Source organism: Pelodiscus sinensis, chromosome 1 (genome assembly GCF_052426305.1).
Source record: "Pelodiscus sinensis isolate ZL-2025 chromosome 1, ASM5242630v1, whole genome shotgun sequence".
Classification (NCBI taxonomy): domain Eukaryota; kingdom Metazoa; phylum Chordata; order Testudines; family Trionychidae; genus Pelodiscus; species Pelodiscus sinensis.
This window is the reverse complement of record NC_143052.1, coordinates 123,747,296-123,769,143: the sequence shown is the minus strand read 5'-3', so window position 1 is coordinate 123,769,143 and position 21,848 is coordinate 123,747,296. Positions and strand designations below refer to the sequence as shown.

General features: G+C 43.6%; 1 protein-coding gene across 4 annotated transcripts in view; it reads right to left on the bottom strand.

Moving 5' to 3' along the window:
• The window catches only part of PARVB (parvin beta), an 88,655-nt gene that overhangs the window by 13,600 nt on the left and 53,207 nt on the right, over positions 1-21,848 (bottom strand). For all 4 annotated transcript variants that reach the window (XM_006127729.5, XM_075899641.2, XM_006127730.4 and 1 more), the window contains exons 4-11: positions 19,979-20,081; positions 18,718-18,858; positions 17,519-17,634; positions 11,667-11,725; positions 9,194-9,213; positions 6,185-6,246; positions 4,571-4,639; positions 1,628-1,729 (exon numbers count right to left, since the gene is read on the bottom strand). In XM_006127729.5, coding sequence (XP_006127791.1) covers positions 1,628-1,729; positions 4,571-4,639; positions 6,185-6,246; positions 9,194-9,213; positions 11,667-11,725; positions 17,519-17,634; positions 18,718-18,858; positions 19,979-20,081 — 672 coding nt within the window. The remainder of the gene's footprint in view (positions 1-1,627; positions 1,730-4,570; positions 4,640-6,184; positions 6,247-9,193; positions 9,214-11,666; positions 11,726-17,518; positions 17,635-18,717; positions 18,859-19,978; positions 20,082-21,848) is intronic.

Genomic DNA, 21,848 nt, shown 5'->3' with positions numbered 1-21,848 from the left:
TAACCCCACTGCACCTCTGTCTTTAAATGTAGTAAGAGACACCCGGCTCTTACTACATTTAAAAGGCAGAGGCGCAGCAAGGTACTGGGTGGAAGCCTGCTGAGGACAGAGTAGTGAGTCTCTCCCAGCTGCTAGGGACAGGTCACCCCACCCACACGGCCCCTCTCTACCAGCTGGGAGAGACTCCCTGCTCTATCCACAGCAGGGAGCTGCTGCTGCAGCGGAGGGAGAAGTGTCCCTCCCCTAGCCAGGCAGCTCCGTGTGCAGAGCCCTGAGCCTCTGTCTGGACAGGGCTCATTAAGCAGCTGCAGGGCCATGCTACTGCACGGCTTAGAGGGAACCTTCCTCCTCACCATAGCTGTTGGGAAGGCCCAACACTGATGACCTGTCACCCCGCCTAATGCCACGCAACATTCTCGACCTGCATATCACTCTAGGCAGCAATGGTCTATTTTACCTGGTGGAACAACCACCTTGCCCTCTCCTCACAGCCTAGTCTGCAATGCCCATCCACAATAACCCACTTTAGGTAAATGCTTAGCTAGAGTTTTCCTTTGGGTCTCCCAGGGTGCTATCTATGTACTTAGGGACAATGCCTCCCCTCCCCAATTCTGCAGTGACTTATGGACAAGCAAAGTCCTGAGCTGATGTAGACTGCTGTTGACACCAGCGGGGCTCTGCGTTGCATGCTGCGTACATGGTGCTCATTGTATGGTCAAGACCTACTTCTTACTGCATATCTGGTACAGAGTCAATGCCACTATCAGTATTCAGCAAATGTGTCCTAATCCCAGTACTGTGAGAGACTGGCTATATGGTCTTGCCCAAGTACCTACTGCTCTGCCTCAGTTTCTCATGTACGTGACAGGTAATATTACTTATTTCCCTAATTTACAGGAAAGTGACAAAATTAGGAAGGAGAAAGGATGGCTTTGTAGTGAAGGGAAAAGACTGGCATGCAGGACATCTGGTTTCAATTCCTAGCACTGTGACACTGACTGCCTGTGCTAGCTTGGGCAAGTCACTTAGTCTCCTTGTGCCTCAGTTTCCCACCTCTAAAATGGGGCTAATATTACTTCCTTTCTTGGACTGTAAACAGTTCAGGGCAAAGATTGGTTCTTATTATGTCTATGCATGATGCCTCGCAGAATGAGGCCCTGGGCTCAGAAGGGCCTCTAAGCATTGCTGTAACAATAATTAAACAAGTAAATCTACTTGAATATGTAAACGTTCTATGTAAGTGCAAATTATTTATTATGTTATACCCTTTGAGTTTATAAACACCATCTGACTACAGCTGTGCTGAAAAATCATAGGACCAAGTTTTTCTTTTCTTCTTTACCTACGTGTTTAGGTATTCGTATCTTGAATGTGTCTCTTAGCCTAGCTGCGAAGGAGGTACGGGTAAAGTCATTGGGATGTACACCTTTGTTTCACAGGCAACCTTTAGAGTACAGATTCTAGTAACTGTCAGATACTACAACAAATGCATCTTTGCTACACCCTTTTAAAGAAAGGATACACTACACTCTGACTTAACTGGGCATGAAGAGAATGGAGCCACTGGGTGGAAAACAGTATGAGTGACATGCTAATGAGATGGGTGCATACTGGAATTTCTACTCACCTTTTGATCAAAACTTTCAGGTGTTAAATAAAAGTTGTGGAGAGGAACAAAATAGTCTTCAAGCAGACCCATGAGCAATACCAAATAGACACCATCTGCAAACTGAGGAGAGATAATGGTGAAATTTCCTGGATGCAGGCAGTAGGCATCCAGTTTCATGCAAGACTTCGCAAGCAATGAGAAGAAGCAAGATAAATAACCCAAAGTATTTACATCTACATGCAGCACTTCATTGGCTGATTTACAAACATTTAATAATCTACTTTTTGCTCCATTCAGGACTGGGAAGGAGATGCGCTACATTGACAATGGGAAACTATATTTTTAAACACAACCCAGAACACTGCACAAAATTCATGCTTGCCTTCTCCTTGTATTACACCATATATCTATTCATGTGACTTGGGGTGCGGTGCACCAACCCCAGAAGAGAACTGCATGCAAGCCTTTGAATAGGCCTACCAGCAGAGTTCCACTGCTCTGAACCAATACAATTCCTTTTAAATGTTGGTAGGTACTGTCTATTTCAAACAGAATTCCTTACCTTGGTTCCAGTAGGACCTGTGTGACATACCCTGAACTTCTGATCAGAGATAAGATGGCACGTGCAAAGAGTTCTCTGGGGCAGAGACTGTCTTTGCTCTATGTCTGTACCACGGTACTAATGAAGGACTAGTTGCTTCCCCTCCTCCCCCCTTGCTGCCTCCATCACAAAGAGGCAGCAAGGGGGAGGAAGAAAGGTGATGCTGGAGGGAGACAGCTTAGAAGCCTGTTCCCCCAGCTCCAGCTCTGTGGGAGGGGAAGGGCCGCAGTGGCGGCCAACTTTGAAATGTATAAGAGTCCCCTGGGGCTCTTGTACATTTCAAAGTTGGAATGCTGCATGGAGGCTGGGATCAGTGGGGGACTCCCCACTGGCCCTGGGCTCCAGGCCCTGTGCCAGCTTTGAAATGTACAAGAGTCCCCCGTGGGAGCTCTTGTGCACTTCAAGGAGGAAGCGCAGCTTGGAGCCTGTGGCCAGTATGGGGCTCTTGTACATTTCAAAAGGCAGAACACAAAAGTTCTTATCGACTAATCGAATAGTTGATGGGAATCCCATTGACTATTCAATTAGTTAATTAATTGAAATTTAACATCCTTAGTACTAATGTCTAGTATCACAGGGTCCTGCTCCATGACTAGGGCTCTTATGCTCTACTACAGTAATACAAATATCAAACCAACAGTCCACAGATAGCTGCACTTCAGCGACCAGAACCATATACAATAGCACTGGATAAGACACAATCATGTTAGCAGAAGCAGAACCTCCTATGAGCTGTCAGCAGGTGTAAGGGGGAGATTTTCAAAGGCACAAAAGACAGAAAGGTGACCAACACAGTGGAAATGAATAGTAGTTGCCAAAGAGCAATAGTTGTTGCCCTTTGCTCCTTTGAAAAATCTTCCTGTACATCTGCTTTGTAGGCCAGCCGCTAGAGGAAGAAGTTATCTCAAACTCTTGAAGAGGTCTCATTCCATCTAGTTAGGGATACCAGTACAGGTAACGCAGCCAGCATGTTAATGTACTACTGAACAATCTGAGGAAAGTAAGCAATAGCTCAGTGATCAAAATTCTGTGTGATCTAGTAACTTGTCAGACATGAAAGTCTCTCAACCTACTTTCCAAAGCATAAAAATCCTTGTTAATTCTGACCACTTTGCACTGCAGTTTAGCAATTGCTTCCACAGTAAGTGAAATGGTATGAGTCCCAAGACTATGATCAATTCCTAAAATAGAAGGGTGTTGCATATGACCAATCCTTCCACTTACTCTAACCTTACATGGCCCATTTTTTTGGAGTTTTTACATTCTTTTGTACCTCTCAGCACTGGTAAGAATGGTGCTGGACTCACAGCTCGTGAAGATCACAGACCCATACCCATAAATCAGATACTGCATTGACAGCAGTCATACAAAACTTTTAGGGCAAGAGAGTTGATCAAGTCTCCACAGCCCTGTTAATCACTGGTGTCTGCGCAGAGATCACAGTGTATCTTTGTGAAACACACAGTCAGGTCCCAGGACTAGGTTATAACTTACCATTAACTAAGGTAAAAACACCAATCAATAGATGATCAATTTAATCCACATCAGCCTAGGCCAGATTCAAAACAAATTACCTAAATTAAATGTCAGTGTTCCATAACCAATTCTCTAGGCTATCCAGTGCCCACACTTACTCTCCTGGGAAAACAGCAAAGAGTAATTTAACCACTTAGCCTAATTTTAAAGCAGTCTTTATCTTCAATGAACTTGCTTTCATTAAACAGTATAATTGTTTCTATTACAGCAGTGAGAGCTATGCAAGCTTCAGATATACTCGCCACTGAGTGAAAACAACACGTCCCTGTGTCTCCAGAACTCATGTTTGATTGGGTTATAGTGTTTCCAAGGATATCCAATATCTAATCTGTGTTAAACAGAGACAGATGTATGCCACAACAATTACTGAATCAACTGGGGATTTATCCTGGTTCAGATCAACAGCCTGAATTCACGCAATTAAGAAAGACATGCCGTGACCTCCTCCCATCCATAATTTAATTAATACAGCTGGTGCTTTGCAAATGTTTTCTGTTAGAAAAACTGGCCTGAAACTCAACCACATACTACAGCCAATAAACACAAATATTAAATATTCTAAAACTACCCTTGTTATATGAAGCCAAGAGAGGTTACAAATTACCAGTAGTATCTACTCTAAGTCACATTTGCAGTAAATGAACCTGAGAAGCAGCCAGAGGCAAATGCTACTGCAAATTATGATGGCCCACAAGATAAGGCTAACACTTACACAGGAGTATCTCCCTAATGGAACTATTCACATGTACGGAGATAAATGCATGCAGAAGAGTTTGCAGAACTGGGGCCCAAATGAGCTTTGCTTTCTTGTATAAAATGCCTACCTGTGTTTCTAATTCTGTCACTTCCAAATTCAGCTTATTGAGGTGTTTGTTCACAAAAGTGATGAGAGACTGTAAAGGAAGATGACAAAGAGCAATGTAATTAGAAACAAGAACAGATACCCTTATAGTAGGGTTAATACAACATTAGATTACAATGTTTAGTAAATGATTATCACAACACACTCTTTACCAGTAACACAAATTTTAAAAACTTCAGGGAGTAGACGAGTTAGTCTGTACTCTTCCCAAACTCAAAACTCTGGTCATCTGAAGAAATGGGCTGTGCACACGAAAGCTCATGATACCATCTATATGTTTTGTTAGTCTATAAGGTGCTACCAAACCATTTGTTAAATTTTAGAAAGTAAGAATTAAAGTGATATAGTAATGTAAATTTCTATCTCCAGTGCAACCTCTGTGTGGCAGGAGTCACTAGATCGTACTCTTCCACATCTTCCAAGTTAATTTTCTTACCATGCAAGCATGATTTTAGTCTGGAAGGAAGTGCTGTGGTAGGGTTGGTTCAGTTACAGATTCTTTAGGTGAACAGGCTATGCAGGAGCGTGCGCTCTCTGCCTAATTCTCTACACAGAGTCAGTTCTTGGGCCAGACTTGTTCTACAGGAGCCAGGCACTGGTACTGGGCTGAGATTCATGAATGCAAGGACTGTTTGGGTATGTCTACACGACACAGTTATTTCAGAATAAGCTATTCCGGAATAGTTATTCCAAAATAGCATGTTGTGAAATAGCACATCTACACTGAAGGGAAGCCTCAAAATTAGTCCAAGGCAGGTTTCCCTAATGTAGATGTGCTCTCTCGATTTAGAGTCCCAGGAGGAATAACTTAGAATGGCCCCGGTGAGGGGCTATTTCAAAAGAGCAGAAGTGGAGCATCTACACACCTTATTTTGAAATAGCTAATACTGAATAACCATTATTCTTCATAGAATGAGGTTTACAGAAGTTGGAATAAGCCATCTGTTATTTCGAAATTATTTTGAAATAATGGAATTGCTGAGTAGATGCTCGCATGGTTATTCCGAAATAACTTTGCTGTGTAGACACACCCTTTGCGTGCTGTTTGTGACCACCTCTGGCCCAAAATTGGTATGCATGTATAAACAAACAAGTTACAATAAGAATGTATTGTATGACTCGGATAGACATACTTTTCCCACTAATTCACAAACCAACAGAGCGGGGGGGAAGTGTGGACAAAGGGGACAAGTGTCAGTATGTGATTCAAAAGGGCCCAGGATTCCCAGTAGTGCTGCTGTGGCAGCAGGGGCGCCCTGAGCTTTTAAATCCCCATTGGAGCACTGCATGGTGTCTGCAGGCAGCTCTGAGGGCTGGGGAGGGGGCCGTGAACCAAGTAACACTGAGGGCTGGCTGCTTTAGCTCTGCCCCTTCCACTTGAGGCCCTACCCCTTCCAAGAGTGTGGAAGTGAGCCTCCCCCGCCAACCCCCACATTGTTCAGGGGCCCAGCAAAGCTATTGGCTCTCCCGCTGACTCACAAATATTCTCTACTGTTTTCCAGACTTTGAGGACCCCTTTCTGCCTAAAAATCCACTCCTGACCACAGTAGAAAACGAAATGTAAAGAATATTTTACCTTTTTCACTACACTGAGTTTATCTGGTGCGTGGTCAAAGAGGGTGTCAAAGGCATCTCGTTCTGATTTATAAAGAGACCAAAGCAATGTTAGACAAATCAATTCTGCTATAACAGCCATATGTGGAAGCAAGTTATACATGACAATTTTTGGTCTCCACAGTCTTAGGAAAAACACAATGGAGACTCAAACAAAAGTTGGTCAACCAACACAAGTGCCTAAAGGCCAAAGCAAACTACTGGGAGCCTGAAAATTATGTCTTAAGTTGAGGGATTTCCCTGCATTTCACAGATGGTACAGAAATCAGACACATGGAAACAAAAACAAAAAGAAAATCTAAAAGTTGACCTTATGATCTATTTTTCACTATATCAAATGGCCACTGAATTTCTCCTGAGGTTTGTGCTGTTCAGGATGTGTACATGCCTGTTGCCGAGTGATACAGCAATCAGGCCCTGATTTAGTGGGGTACTCACTCAGAAGCTTAATTTTAAGCATGCTAGTAGTACCACTGACTTCAATGGAGCTACTTGCATGCTTAAAGAGAGTCATGCAATCGGTGCCTTGCTAAAGCAAGACCTGAATGCAGATGTGACTTTCCTCCGTCCTCCACCCCAGTATTTAAATATAAGCACTTAGCACTTCCATAGCACTTTTTACTCTCATAGGTCTGCACAAACCCTAATTAATCTAATCAAAATTGATTTAAACTAATTGAAAAGTAGAGCATTACTTCCATGGGTATTGCAATTGTAACTCCACTGTATGTGATGAAGGCTGTATTCATGCTAAAGTCAATGAAAGACATTTTTTTCTTCCGTATGAACAGAGATTGGGCATTCTCCAGTAACTCCAGAGCCCAGAAGATTGCCCAACTTTAGCGCCTCCCTCCCTCTTCCTTGGTCCCACCCAGCATTTACTTTGTAATGAAAGAGGTGCTGGGGCTCAAGCAGTATTTTTTACTTTTATAACTGATGCAGCAAGCACAGAGCATGGTGGGGCAAATGAACCACTAACCCCAGAGGTGCCAGGAGTCAGCCCTAGCAAACCCTGACAAATAAAGCATTGTTCCCACATTACTTTTCCAAATCATTTTAGGATAAAATACTCTGGATTCACATTGCACCATGATGCTTTAATCCTTTATCTTATTATTAGAGAAGACTGACATTTCCCAAGTGATGAGATTATGGATGTAATTTTTCATTGCAAACTACATTTTCAGTAAAATAAAATAGACAGCTGAAATGTTCAATCAAAATTTTAATTGAGAAATATATGGTGTTTTGTTCAGCTATGGAGCTGGTTGAAATTTTTTGATTGTTGAAAATTTTCAACAAAATTTTGACATATTTTGAAAATCCAGTGAAATTTCCAAAAAACTGCCATGGTTCGCTTGTTTTAAAGACAGATCTACTTACTAGACAAGTTCATGCACTCTGAGGTATTTATATGCCCTCCTAACCACCACAGCCTCTTACAATCTTTAATGTAGTTAACATCACAACAGTCCTAGGAGAGAGGGAAGCACCACTAGTCTCATTTCACAGAAAGGAAATAGAGACACAGTGAAGCTACATGACTTGCCCAAAATCTCAGAGTTTGTGGCAGAGGAGGGATTTAAACTCTAAGCCTGCTACGACCTTCATGAACCACATGCCTCAAAGGTTATTTCTTACATTATTTTAAATAACAGTGAGTTGATGCACCTAGCCCTAAACAAAGAGTGTGAGAGATGCTACGAAGAAAGGAAAACAAGGCGCTCTCAGAAGCAACAGCAAAACGTTTACTTTTGCGCAATACGGAACGCGCTATAGCAGAGTGCACCACAACAGGAAAAAAAGCGAGGAGGGAGACAGAAAGGAAGCTATTCCATATTACTATATGGGAATAAGGAATGGGATTCGTTGGCTATAGGAGGCAGCTATTGAGTACAGACAGTCCCCGAGTTACGTACAAGATAGGGACTGTAAGTTTGTTCTTAAGTTGAATTTGTATGTAAGTTGGAACTGGTACATATTGTAGGGGAAACTCTAGCCAAACATTTCTCCAGAGCTCAGTTTTATTCTCCCACGCCTCACTTCCCTCAGTCCTTTATTCTCAAGCTGAGGTGTCTGCTGAGAAAAGCCACTCCACGTCTCCCTGGTCTGCTGGGGGGAAGCAGCTAGTGCGGGGTTGCCTCACCCCATTTGTAAGTAGGGATCTGATGTAAGTCGGATCCATGTAACCCGGGGACTGCCTGTACACAACTGCAGCTTTCTCAGCACTTATCTACAGCCTACTGATTAGAGCATTGACCTGGGGTGTGGAAGCCCCAAGTTCAAGTACCTGCTCTGCTCAACTGAGAACAATCTAGGATGGAAAAGTTTGTGCTCAACTAGGGACTTGAATCTGGGCCTCCCACATGAGTGCCTAATTGCTGCCACTGCCCCACCCCCATACACGCATGCCCTCCTGAAGAAAAAAAAAATCAATCTGAAAATGGACATTTTGGATGTGGACCAAAAACAACTTTCAAAATCTTGAAGGCTGCTGTAAAATGGAACTGCCATCTTCCTATCAGCTCCATTTATAACTACCTACCTTTCCTTCAGCTTTTTTAGAGAGCTTATTACCACAGCGCCTAAATACTAAGGACCATAGGCATAACCTCTCCTTATTGGAAAACTGGAGAGGCCTTTGGTGCGGGTTTGCTGAGCAAAGTTTCTTTAAAACAGAAAATTATCTTTTGTAATGAAAATAACAGGCTGAGGTCGAACGTCTAGTAGACAGAGCAAAAGACTGAAAATTATGGCTCTTTCAGCAGCTGCCCCATGCCCCTCTACTCCCTTCTTCTTCAGGCAGGACTCCCCTCGGCCAGTAACACAGCTGTCCCTGCCACATGCTCCTGCCTTGTACTACTGCCTGCTCCGCTGTCCTGAATTAACTGAGACATGTTTATAACAAAAAGCCAGATGCTTTGTCAATGAGTTTGATGGAGCAACTTCTACAGGTTACTATGTTACTTACCAAATCTTCCCATCATCATCCTGCAAATGAGAACATGAGAAAATATTAATTTAGTTCAGAAGTCAATGAAGAAACCCTAGACTTAATAGGCTTGATCCTATGTGGTACTAAGGACAATCAAGCCCCACTGAGGTACAAGTTTCAGCACCTTACAGGCTCATACCCAACACGCTGGAAGAAAATGGGCCAAATTTAGCCCTGATGTAACTCAACTGATATCTGTGACGTTACACTGAGAGCCAATGATGTAAAATGCATAATTATGCCTTTTCCAAGTCTTAGGGTGAATGAATAAATATATTGATTTATTTTATACCAAATTGCTGTAGGCACTTAGATAATAGATTACATTAAACAGTTCAGAATAAGTATAGTTATGGTTAGGTATGTCACAGTTTTACTTAGATAAAAATATGGCACACATTTTTGTATGTTATTGAAATAACATAGGCATTATACAGGAACAAAGTCCTCAGGTTGCAGTCAATGGAGCTCTGCAGATTTACATATACTGAGAATCAAGTGCCCCCCCCCTCTCTCTCTCAAATATAGCTATAGACATAGATTTGAGAGTTTGTCTGTCTGTTCAAGAACTTCACCTAAACAGTAAGAGCTAGGATGACCAAATTCAGCATGCAGCTCCCTCTTATCATAACTTAAAGTAAGATAAGGGGTTGGTTGTGCCAGGAAATTGGGATGTGCATGGAATGGGATTGCTTCTTATAAAACCATACAGAAAGGAGACAGACTCACCAGGAAGATAAAAGGGCTGGAACCCCCCCCTCCTTTCCCCTCCCATCTGGTACTGCCTCAGCTCCGAGCCTCCCTCCTCAGGCACCCTTTAGAGAAGGCCAGGGGGAGCCGAAGCTTCTCCCTCTCCCTCCCCAATTCATACAGGAATATTGCTGACTGTACCCCATTGCCAGGGAGCGGGGGGAAAGTGCACAGTTTGCTGCATCCCTCACTCCAGCTGGGGAGCAGAGAGGACAGATGAACCTGGACCTGACCCAAGCAGCCAACATGCACCCTTCCCACTAGTTGTACCCGTTGGAGCTGTAGCAGCCATGGAGAGGCACGTCTCACTTGGCCCCAACCTGTTGTGCTGAGAGAGAGCTGGGGTTGTCCTCGCTCCCCAAGACAGCCAGCATTCTGAACCTCTCATCCACAGCCCTACCCCAGAACAATTATTTAAATGAAGCATGTGCATTCATTTTATTTTCCAAAAAACAAAAATGAAGGTCTCGAGCAATGCAGGGTAACTATAGTATTTTTAATACACACACACAAACCTATATTGATTGACTGATTGATTGATTGAGAGAGAGACAGACTCCGTACAAGGTTTAGTTTAGTTGGCGATTATGGGGTTAGGAGGTTTTTGTTTTCTTGAATTTCTAATTTGTGTTAGAGCACGTAGGATTTTAGATAGGTGTCTTATTTATTTAAATCTACACCCTATAAAATACACACTTTATTACACACACACAAGCATCTTTCGTACATCACCACTGAACCATGGCCAACTCTAAGAAAGAGGATTGCCAAGCACACTGCCAAACTGGAAAAGGGAGAGAAATTTTGGCCAAAGACACTGTGGCAAACCTCTATTCCCCTGAAAAGGACCACGAGAGCTTTAATGCCCGCACAGAGAAACTGTGCCTTCATTTCTGAAGGTTTCATCCAAAGGGAACCCCCACAGAGCAAACCACCTGGACTCCACTTAGCTACAAACTAATAAAAGGTTGAGGCATCCCTATAGGGAGACTAGGCATTGATGAGCTGGAAGCTTCATGTGAGCCCCTTGTTAACACTGCCTTTAGGCCCTGTGATGGAGAGTCTGAGCTTTCATTTTTAGCCAAAGAGCATTTCTATCCTTTTTCCTTTGAGAGAACTGTAAAAACAAAAAAGCGACATAGAACAGCTGCAAAGATTAAGGGGACTAGCCTGCTGCGCTCCACTGCGCAGCACATGGATGGGGAAAACTTACAGAGCCTTCCCGCGTTCCATTTTCACGTAAAAGCAATTAGTCAATTTTGAGGAGGTGTCCCAAGGAAGAAGCATCCTGCTGATTCTCCCCCAAAAATCCCTACACCACTCATTTAGCAGAGTGGTGCAATAAGGCTGGGCAGAAATGGATTATACACAGTGGAGTAAAAGAAACAGCAAAAAGTTGTTGCACAAATATCTATGACCTATTAGGGTAAAAACTAAAATCTTTTGTAACAAAGGTTTGCCCGGGAGAAAAATGTTTTTCCTTTGCAGTGTATTTCCAGTGATAAAGTGGTTTCTGCATAAAAAAGTTGTGCGTTAAGGGTTTCACAGAGGCAGTTAATTTGATAAACAGAATTGTTGGTGCTCTTTCATTTCAAGTAAGGACACACCTTACAGACCCCCTACACACACACACACACACACACACACACACCTCCACACACCCACACCCCCGTCAGATGGATAAAGATTTCCTGCTTACTCTGTAGTGGTTGTGAGCTCTTCTGTAACATGAGCTGTCTGGAGAAGGCCTTCCCGTTTCTGGAAACCAAGATATAAAAAAGTCAGAACTGTAGAGGAGGAGGTGGAGCTCATAAGAGTTCTGCAGCATCCCTCTCCCAATCAAGTCCCAAAGGAGCGCACACATTTTATCTAGCTTTTTAAGATTAAGTTTCAGTAGAGATGAGGCAAGGCAATTGACACAAGGGGTTAAGATTTAGCACAGTGGCATTTATCAGACTGACAGCCAAATGAATGTTGAGGAGGCGTCTATATCTGCAGCCTATAAATTCACTAGCAAGTCTCCTCAAGAGACAGGAATCTAAATTCCGCCTGGATCACAAATGAGAAAGTGAGTTTGTCCATCTCCTCTGAAGTCCCCTGTGGATATTTGTTCGTGACACAAACATAACAAATGATCCAAATGAATTGGCAGACCTCCGAGCGGTCTGAGACTGTAATAAACAAGGGTTGCTACTAGAGGTCAGGGCTGAGGTCCACTGGCAGAGCTACCAGTGTGTGATGGAGGCTTGCCCAGCAGAAGAATCTAAATTGGAGTGAGTCAGTCTCTCTTTCCGGAGTGACAAATTCACTGAGGAATTGTAGGGGAGGGGAAGGAAAAGACTAGTTATTTTGTAATCAAAGTTATTTCCCTCTTACTGGACTTTTCAGGATGATTTTCTGCATGACTATCTGCTCTGCCATACAGAGAGCTAGTGCATGGCGAGATCCAGTTACAACACCGTCTTCCCTAGACCCTATTAAAACATGGCCTTTGCGCTGTGGACAAGACCAAGCTGTGCTGGAAGCATGTCCCTGACCCATGCTGGAGTCTTAGGGATACACTTCATTGCTGTAACTAGGCCCTCCTGCATGGTAGTTTTCTAACTCAATGCAGAGCTAGAGTTTTTACTTGCTTATTTAACACATTCATAACTTGCTCTTCCCCTGATTCTATAGGTACCCTACAAAGTTAAAGGATTCGTCATTGTCACTTTGAAGGAAAATCATTTTTTTCCCTCTTCTTTCTCTCACAGCTTAAGATGCTGTCTTAAGGAGTTCAGATCCCAGCAGCTGACTCCCAAGCAAATCTTATCAAATTGACTTATGACTTGGTTCACTTCAACTGCTACTTCAGGACTAGTTCTAGTTCTGGTATCCCTGGTAAATCACCACCAGAGACGAGCCCATCCCATTCCTCCCAGGCCCTCTCACTAATTCTTGACAGTTAAACCACAAACACCAACAAGAAGCAGTTGTTAATGAGAACGGCACCACAAAGAAGCCCTCCTCTCTGATGCATTTTGTTTGAGCCAAGAACCTCTGCACGAATTCCTTCCTGCCACCTCCTCACAAAACAAGAACCATTTTGCTGTTTCTAGTGAACCAGTGAGCCTGGCCAAGAGCGATGTTGGAAGTAGGAATGTAAGCAACTAGTGGACTAGTCACTTCCCCTCCCCCCACCCCTTGCTGCCTCTGTATCAGAGGCAGCAAGAAGGGGGAGCAGGAGCCGATGCTGGGGGAAGCCGGCTTAAAAGCTGGTTCCTCCCAGCACCATCTCTGTGGGGACAGGGTTGCAGGGAAGGCAGAAGTACAGCAGGAAACTGCACAAGCGGGACTCTGACAGCTGGGACTCTGCCTTTTAAATGTAAGCCCCACAGGGCTCTTGCTACTTTTAAAAGGCACAGGCAGTGCAATGGGGAACCCCAGGCAAGTGGGAATTAGTTCAGTCCCCTCTCGCCCCCGGTTCCTGCAGTGCCACCCCATCCCACTCCTTATCGAGTAGTTGATGGAAGTTCCATCGACTACTTGATTAGCTCATTAATTGAAATTATCACCCCTAGTTGGAAGAAGATGTTATCTCCTGCCATTTTGCTTCCATGTCTCCATTCTGCTGCCATGGCCTGGCTCTGTGCTATACTGAGGGCATCTGTCCCACTGTGGCTTAAGAACACATCAAATCCACCTCATGAATACATCTGATTCTGATCCTATCAGGCAGCCAAAGGATTACTGCCTGGAAGGTGTGACAAGGCAAGATGCAATGACCACAGAGATGGACAAATAAGGAAGTCTGACCGAATGCTAAGCAACTGCTGTCTTGTTTCCATCCCATCGTTCCTCTGCTCTGCTTTCAAGATGGGCTTCTGCAGCCTCCAGCCACCCTTACAGCCCAGAGGCAGAAAGCAATGGCTATGAATGAATTAATTCAGAAAGTACAGAGGGTGAATAATGGACCTTACATTTTAAAAAGGAAGGGGAACAAAAAGGTTCTGGTTTAGCTGGAAACAATCACTCAAGAAAAAAGTGCTGATTTTTAGGAGCTGAGCATGCTAGTCCTATAGCCTTCATAGAACTTAGTCCCACAAACCTGAGCAGCCCAGGAACAAGTGAACAAGGTTTGGTCCTGACCTTTTGCGCTATAGTCACTGAACAGATTTATTTTTCCATGAAGACCACATACCTTTCTCACCTCTTAGGCCTCTGATTCGGGACTGCAGTTGCTGGAGGATTACCTCAAAGTTATCCCAAAAACCTTTTAGCAGCACTGAGATTACATGTACTGCAAATGTGTGAAGAGGACTAGCATAGTGGTGAGCAACTTTTTTTCACGCTTGACCCCCAAATTGCCAGATGGTGTCACCAAAATACTGGACCCAAAGTTGGTGAGAAAAAAAATGGTCGGATCACAGCGCTGCGACTCCCCACAAAGACAGCCCAAGGGGGTTGCCACTCACAGGTTGTGCACCGCTGGACTAGCAGAGAGATGGACTCAGTCTAGGTAAGACTTGAATAATACAATTCTTGAGTCTTGCACAGTGGACAGAAGCACTGTTCTTATGATGCTTTATGAATAAGTCTTTCTACATTCTCCTAATTTAAAATATTTCTCTATTATAAAACATTAACACATGGAAATTTATGTCCAAATGGAAATCAAAACTAATGAGAGGGCAGCTAGCGGGGAGCAAAGCCTCAAGATTTTCAATTCTCTGCTTTAGGCAGGTACAACAAGAATTTCTTCAGGGAGAGGGGGGAGTGCTGAACAACTCATATGTTAAATCCATTCAGCAGGCGCAATCTTAGTCCTGCAAACTCAGTATCTGAGGCAGCTACTTATAAGGTGGTACAAAACAATTTAACTTGAGTTCTCCCCGGACTTCATGAGTAACTGTGACAGTCAGACTGTCATGCTAAAAAAGTTTATATTTCATACCCAAAGCATTTAAAAAAGAAACTGCATAATTTCAAGAGGCAATTAATACTGATTTTGCAACAATTCACCCTGAAGCTGGACACACTGCCATCTTGTGGAGTCTGTTATAATTTCCTTATTTCTAATTATGTCCACTTAGGAATTTCACACGAGGGAACTAAAACAGATTTAAATTGATTCAGGCTATGTCTCCTTGCCAGATTTTTTTTTTTGGGGGGGGGGGGGGGGGGCAGAACAGCTATGTCAGGCAGAAGTGTGACCTCACACCTCCTCACCACACAGTTATGCTGGCATAACCTCAAATGTGGATGCAGCTCTAACAAAGAGAGACTTCTGCTGACATAGCTAATGTTTGGGAAGGTGGTATTACATGAGGGGGTTCTGCTAGTACCATGATATCAGAAAAGCTTTTATAGTGTAAAAAAGGCCTGAAACAGACATGGCTTATTTGGCAAATTACCAAATTAAGCTAAGCCAATTTTAAACAAGGGTTAAGCCAGTTTAACTGAAAGCTCATGATCATATATATGATCTATATATAGTCTCTAAGGTACTGCAGGACTACTCATTTTTAAAGTTGCAGACCGGCACAGCTACTCATTTAAGACAATTTAACTGAGTCTACAATCTGAAGACTTCTAAGGGGTAACAATATCAAAAGTGCCTAAGTGATTTAGAAGTCTAAGTCCCACTGACTTTCACTTCTTGCATCTTTTCTTAAATGTGGGCCAAATTCTGCAGATGCTTACACATTCCAAGTCTAATTAATCACCTCAGTGGCTCACTGCAGCTCTCAATATAACACCTTTACTTCAAGAGCAAGCAATAGTCTGATTTAGCCACTCATCACTGGCATAGCAGGGAGAAAAGGGAGGAGCAAAAATCTCTTAGCCTCCAGTTGCCTCCCCAAACGTGGCAGCAAAAAACTAGATATCTTATCTTAGTCTCTCCCCCCTACCAGTTTACCCCCCTGAGACTTCTAGGGCCCAAAGTAGCTGTTTCCCAGGTAGAGCTCTCCCTGTCCCACACATCTGTACCTGTAGGACTCCTTCCTGGTTCCTGAGACCATCTCTATAGTTCCTGCTCTCCAACACCATGTCCTCCTGCCACTGCTCCTGGTGTGCACTAAACTAACTAAAGGGGAGGCTTTTAGTCAGCCCAAACTAGTCCTTGATTGGCCCCAGATGTCTCAATCAAACCTAACTGTCTCAACTGGTTCTAGCAGGTTCTAGATTGTCTTGAGGTATCTTAATTAACCTGGAATAATTGCCATTTGGTTGCCATGACAGCAGGGATTTCTTCAGGCTAGGGCTAATATATATCTGTTTTTTTATTTCTTTCTGGTAACCAGCTAGCTTTTCCCTGTCACAATATTTCACTTAACTAGTACATCTCCTTAAGACTGATTCACGTACAAGTTGAACTACAAATATTTTACTCCTTATTCAAACTCCCAAAATACAGGATAGCATGCTGTATTTTAAAATGCTTCAGGATAGCAGCAGAATAGAAAATATAAAGAAGTGACATACATAGATAACGTGCACATATACACACACAAATTCTTGTCCTCCTAAGGTAGGTTTACACTGCAGCTGGGAATGTGCAGACTTATGCTAGCCCTGTTCAAGCAAAGATTGTACTCAAGAGATTAGCCTGAGCTACCACCCACGTTGCAATGTCAATGCCTCTATTTCCAGTGAGCCAGCTTGGCCAGAAATAACATGAGTCTGTCTGGGTGTATGCTTTCAGCTGCAGTGAAGACATACCTTAAACATTCTGGCTGGCAGCCCGAAAAACATCAGGTTTAACTTAAACCAAAGTGTTTGTCTTATCTGTCACTATCTAAATTTCATTTTACGCAAATGATCCCTGTTTGCAGAATCAAGGCCTGGGACTCAGTTTCACTACACCATATATCTTCTCATTCCCAAAATGAATCTCACTACAGCAAGGGTGACTTCTCGCTGCTACTGACAAACCCATGGTCAATGCTGTCTGCCACGCATACATTACAACTGCATGGGCCATCATACTGAACATTTACAGCAGGACATGAGAAAGCAGCCGGCCAGAAGGTTTGGATGGGTAGGACAGTAGCTGTTCAGGAAATCAGAGTTCAGGTCCCACCTTGGGGCTTTTGCAGATTCATCAGCCAAAGAGAACCACAAAGCCAGGGAAGAGTAAGTTATGATGGAAATTGAGACAAAAAACAAAGTTAGAATATCCTGCAAGTAGCAAAATGCTCTTAGTGGACCAAGAAAAATGGGCAAAAAAGTCAAGACCAGACAGCAATGACAGAAACAACCATTGCAATGTCTAGAGCAGGAGACTAGAAGTCATGTGTCTAACCTTATCTCCCCAATCGCCAAGCAGAGAAAGAAATGGAGAACGACCAGTGTCGATACGCAGAACTAAAGAAACCAGTATGTCACAATCAACATGATGAACTGGCCCCGGGGAAACACAAAGGGCTTCCCAAAAAGGGCAGGGATTAGCTAAATAACGAAGACAAAGGATGTGGGGGGAGAGGGGAAGGTTTGCGGCATATAAGCAGAGAGGCCAGGGTGATGGATGACAGTCATAATGATGTGGTATACTTGGGAGTTTATACTTACCCTTACAACTACCACTTGCACAGAAACATGCTCAGGAAGCCGGATGGGAGCCCGGAAATGCATGGCCAAAGCTACGAGAAGGTGGAGAATGGAAACTAGATTCTTGCCATGGATTGCTGGGAAAAAAAAGTTGAAAACAGATTTTAAATAACCAGCCTTTTAAGGTTGAGATACTTTATTGGGTAGCAAGGCAACACAATGATCACAAAAGATTTTTACAAACATTAAAGAATTAACCTGTGTCAGATGGATAAATATTATCCACGCTTTACAGCTATGGTAACAAAGGGGAACAGATTGTCCAACGTCACAAAACAAGTCAAAAGTAGAACCAGTTATTGAAAGCAGACAGTGCCCAGATCATCCCTCTCCTCAGGGAAGAGTAAAAGAAATGAGGGAGCATATTGCACATACTAACCACATACAGTGCTAAAACAGGTGTACTGACACCCACCGAACTACAGCTGAGTATATCAACAAAGTAGTGCATATTCATAAAAGCCATGTCTGCAGAAGTACAAAAAACACACTGGCTTTAAAAGTGAATTAGCACATCTCAAGCAAGTTCAGATACACTCAACTGTATTAAATCAGACCTATACTTGAGAATGCCTATCCCAAACAAATCTGTAGCAAAATTACACAGGTTATGGTGTGCCTCCTTATAAGCCACATTAAGATGGTTCATTCCTGCACAGAAACACATCACAAATTCTGTGGTAGATGAAGGGTCACACTTTAAAGGGATATACTTTCTGCTTACTTCATCAGAAATACCTTCTCTAAACAGGACACTGTCATCCTAGAATGAATGCCTAGATCCAAGAGGCTAACAAGTTTCTCAGATCAACAGAGATCAGCAAAACAATATTTGAATAATAGGCAATGTATAACACACTTCAAGAAGTCCAATTATAACATATCCCTCTTCATCTGAAGGAGTTCAAAGAAGGACCATAGAGGCTAGTTGGCATGTGCTAGAACTCCAACCGTCTCATGCTATGTATATGGACTACACATATATATTACTATTCGTATTCCATAAAAGCACTGCACCACAAAATACGTGATCAAATTATTGGTTACCAGGATGGATGTTGCATTTATGAAATGAGCAGGAAAAAAAATAATTTCCTTTTTGCATCCATGAACATGAAACAGTTTTATTTCAAAGCAGACCTTTTGCATGTGACACTTACAGTCAACATTCCATTTGATTGTCCAGCCATGGGGTCGGAGTAAATCATGGACAGCTTCCAGAACCGTCTGCAGCTTTTGTTTCTGACCAATTTCAGACTGTGTCACTTCTGCCACATTCAGTTTACGGTCAGCCAGCTTTTCTGCATTCAAACAAACAAAGCAAGACTTGTTAAACAAGTACAGGCACAGAACTACAAGGCAGGACTCCTAGGCTCCAATCTCCAGATCTGTCACTGTGAACAAATAACTCATCTGTGAAACAGGAATATTTATTTACCTTCCAAATGTCACAGTGATGTCTTCTGGGAACTCCTGTATTTGGGAAAATGCAGAGCTCCGGGGTGGGGTGGGGTGTATTTTAGAAGTGTTATAATCAATTTCAGAAGGGTACAATAAAAAATTAGTCATTGCACCTTCCCTTTTCCTTCCCTATAGTAATAGGAATTCAACACAATAAGGCCTTGTCCAGCACAAGAAAGTTGCGCCAATTTGACCACAAATCTGAGTTTGTTACACTGGTGCAAAAGTCTGTGTGGGCACGCTTATTTTGGTTGAAACCAGAGGTAATTTCAGTTTAGCTGAAGTCAGTCAGGAATCTATTTAAGCTAAATCTAAGGCTGAACTAGAGAGCTTAATGCAGCACAATTGTACCAATGCAGCTGTGCCACTGCAACCCTAAGCCAAGGGAAGAAATTTTTCCACCAATATAGCTGTCCATACTGGTGCTTATGTCAGTGTAATTTCTGTTGCAGGGGGGCGTGGCTTTGTCAAATCCCCGAGCAACATAAGTGGTAGTGTAGACATAGTCTAAGCAAGCTAACTCTTAAACCAAAATAAGCATTTAAACAGTGATTTATACTGGTTTAAGTAAACGTGGATAGGCTTAATATCTAATTCAACAAAGCTGCAGACAGCTAGCCTGGAGATGGGGATGGGAGGGGGTAACTACAGTGAGCCCTCGCTACTTCGCGGTTCGACCATCGCGGATTCACGACTTCGCGGACTTTTTTCATTACGTATGTATATATTATAAAAGAAATATATCGCGGATTTTCCGGAAATTTCGAAAATAGCCGCGATATATGAAGACCCCAAATATTTCGTTAATTCCATTAAATATGGTGTCCCTACTTCGCGGATTTTCAGCTATCGCGGTCGGGTTTGGAACCTATCTACCGCGATAAACGAGGGTTCACTGTAGCCAACACACCCAGAGGGGCTCACTTCTCTGCAAAGCCCCCATCTTTAGAATCAACTTACCCAAAAGCTTCTGTAGCACTTGCCCATCATAAAGGTCTTCCTCAAGCTGCTTAACGATGATTCTCTCTTCCACCAGGACATCGTTAATCCAGTCAATTAGAACCTGGGAAAGTAGAGATGGGAGGCAAGTGACTAATCATTGAAGCACCTTACTTGTATCACAGGCAGGGATCAAAGCAAAAACCAGCAACAGGTCCCCCTGCATGAATAATCATCTTCTATATTTACTTCTACACAAGATAGAGATCAGGTGGTGAAAAAAAAACTTCCAACTTTTTTTTTTTTTTTGCACCCAGATCACGCAAGGGCCTTCTCCCCCTATAGAGCTGGTCAGTGATGTATGATGGAAACTCACAACTTGCTGCCCATCTACTGCTCCATTCAGAACCTTTTCCTTCCAAAGCAAAGGCTTCCACCACTTGAAAGCAAGCTGTTCCGTGCAAAGTACTGAGCTTTAGAAAGATCTCTAAGCCAGCCACTAGAGGGCAACAGTCACAAAGACCTGAGCACAGCAGAGCAGCAGTATGTACATGCACCAAACAGTATTTTACAGCTGTTGGTCAATGGCCAAAAAGGGATGGGTGTTTCACAGAGACAATATGCTTCTAGCTCAGGGATGGGCAATCTTTCTGGACCAAGGGTCACATCTGGGCAGGGAAACTGTATGGTGGCCCATGAATGTATGGCTGAGGCAAGCAGATGGGGCACGGAAAGGTGTGTGAGGGGGAATGGGGCAGTGTTCACTGTAAGCTATGCACTTGTGTGCCGATCCAGGAGAGATTCAAATGCCACCCAGCTGATTGGCAGAACACTCACAGGTAGTTTTTTTGTTGTTCTACTAGTGGTGCACAGTCACGCATGCCTTGGTGCACATGAAATTATTCCACACATAGATGAAAAAATCCTCATTTGGATGGAAAAGATTAGAGGGAATACTGGGGTGGGGTGCAGAAGGGGGCTCGGGGCAAGGAAGTGGGCTGTAGTTTCCTGTCTCTGCTAAAGCTCCTACTGTGGGCCATTAGATCCCCTGAAGAATAATCTAGGTCCTTTATCAATCCAAGCAATGAACAGATGAGAAACTGGGTGGCCACACAACAAGTGTGAAAAATCAGGTTGCTTTTTTAAGGGAAGAGGCATGGGAAGAAGCAGTGGAGCTGCCAGATATCCCACTTTCGACTGGATCGTCAGGTTGAAAAGTAACCCTGGCGGTTTTAGTGAGCACTATTGACCAGGCCACTAAAAGTCTGGGCAGTGGCACACAGGGATTAAAACAGGTTCTCTGCCTGCTGTGGCTCTGCGTGGCTGCTGAAAGCAGCAGCACATCCCCCTCTGACTCCTAAGTGTAGGGGCAGCCAGGAGGCTCCACATGCTCCTGCACCACCAGCCAGAGCCCACAATCCAACCCTCTGCCTCAGCCCAGAGCCTGTATCCCTCCCATACTCCAGCCCCCATTTCAGCCCAGAGCCCCTCCCCTTGTTCTGAACCCCTCAGCTCCACCCCAGCCCAAAGCCCCTTCCTGCACCCCAAATCCTTCATTCCTGGCCCCCCAGAGCCCACATCTTCAGCCAGAGCCCCCTCCTGTATCCTAGCCTCCTGAGCCAGCCAGTGAAAATGAATGAGTGACTGAAGATTGAGAGTGAGCAACAGAGGCAGGGGGGATGGAGTGAGTGGGGGGCGGGTCTTCAGGTTGGGGGGCAGGGCAGGAGGCAGGTAAGGGTGTTCAGTTTTGTGGGAGTAGAAAGCTGGCAATCCTAGGAAACTGTGAGGGGAATAGTTGCATATATAAGACAAAGCCCCCAATACTGGGACATCTGGTGATCCTAGTAGGGGTGGGGAACCTAAGGCCTGGGGGCAAGAGCACACAAGCTCT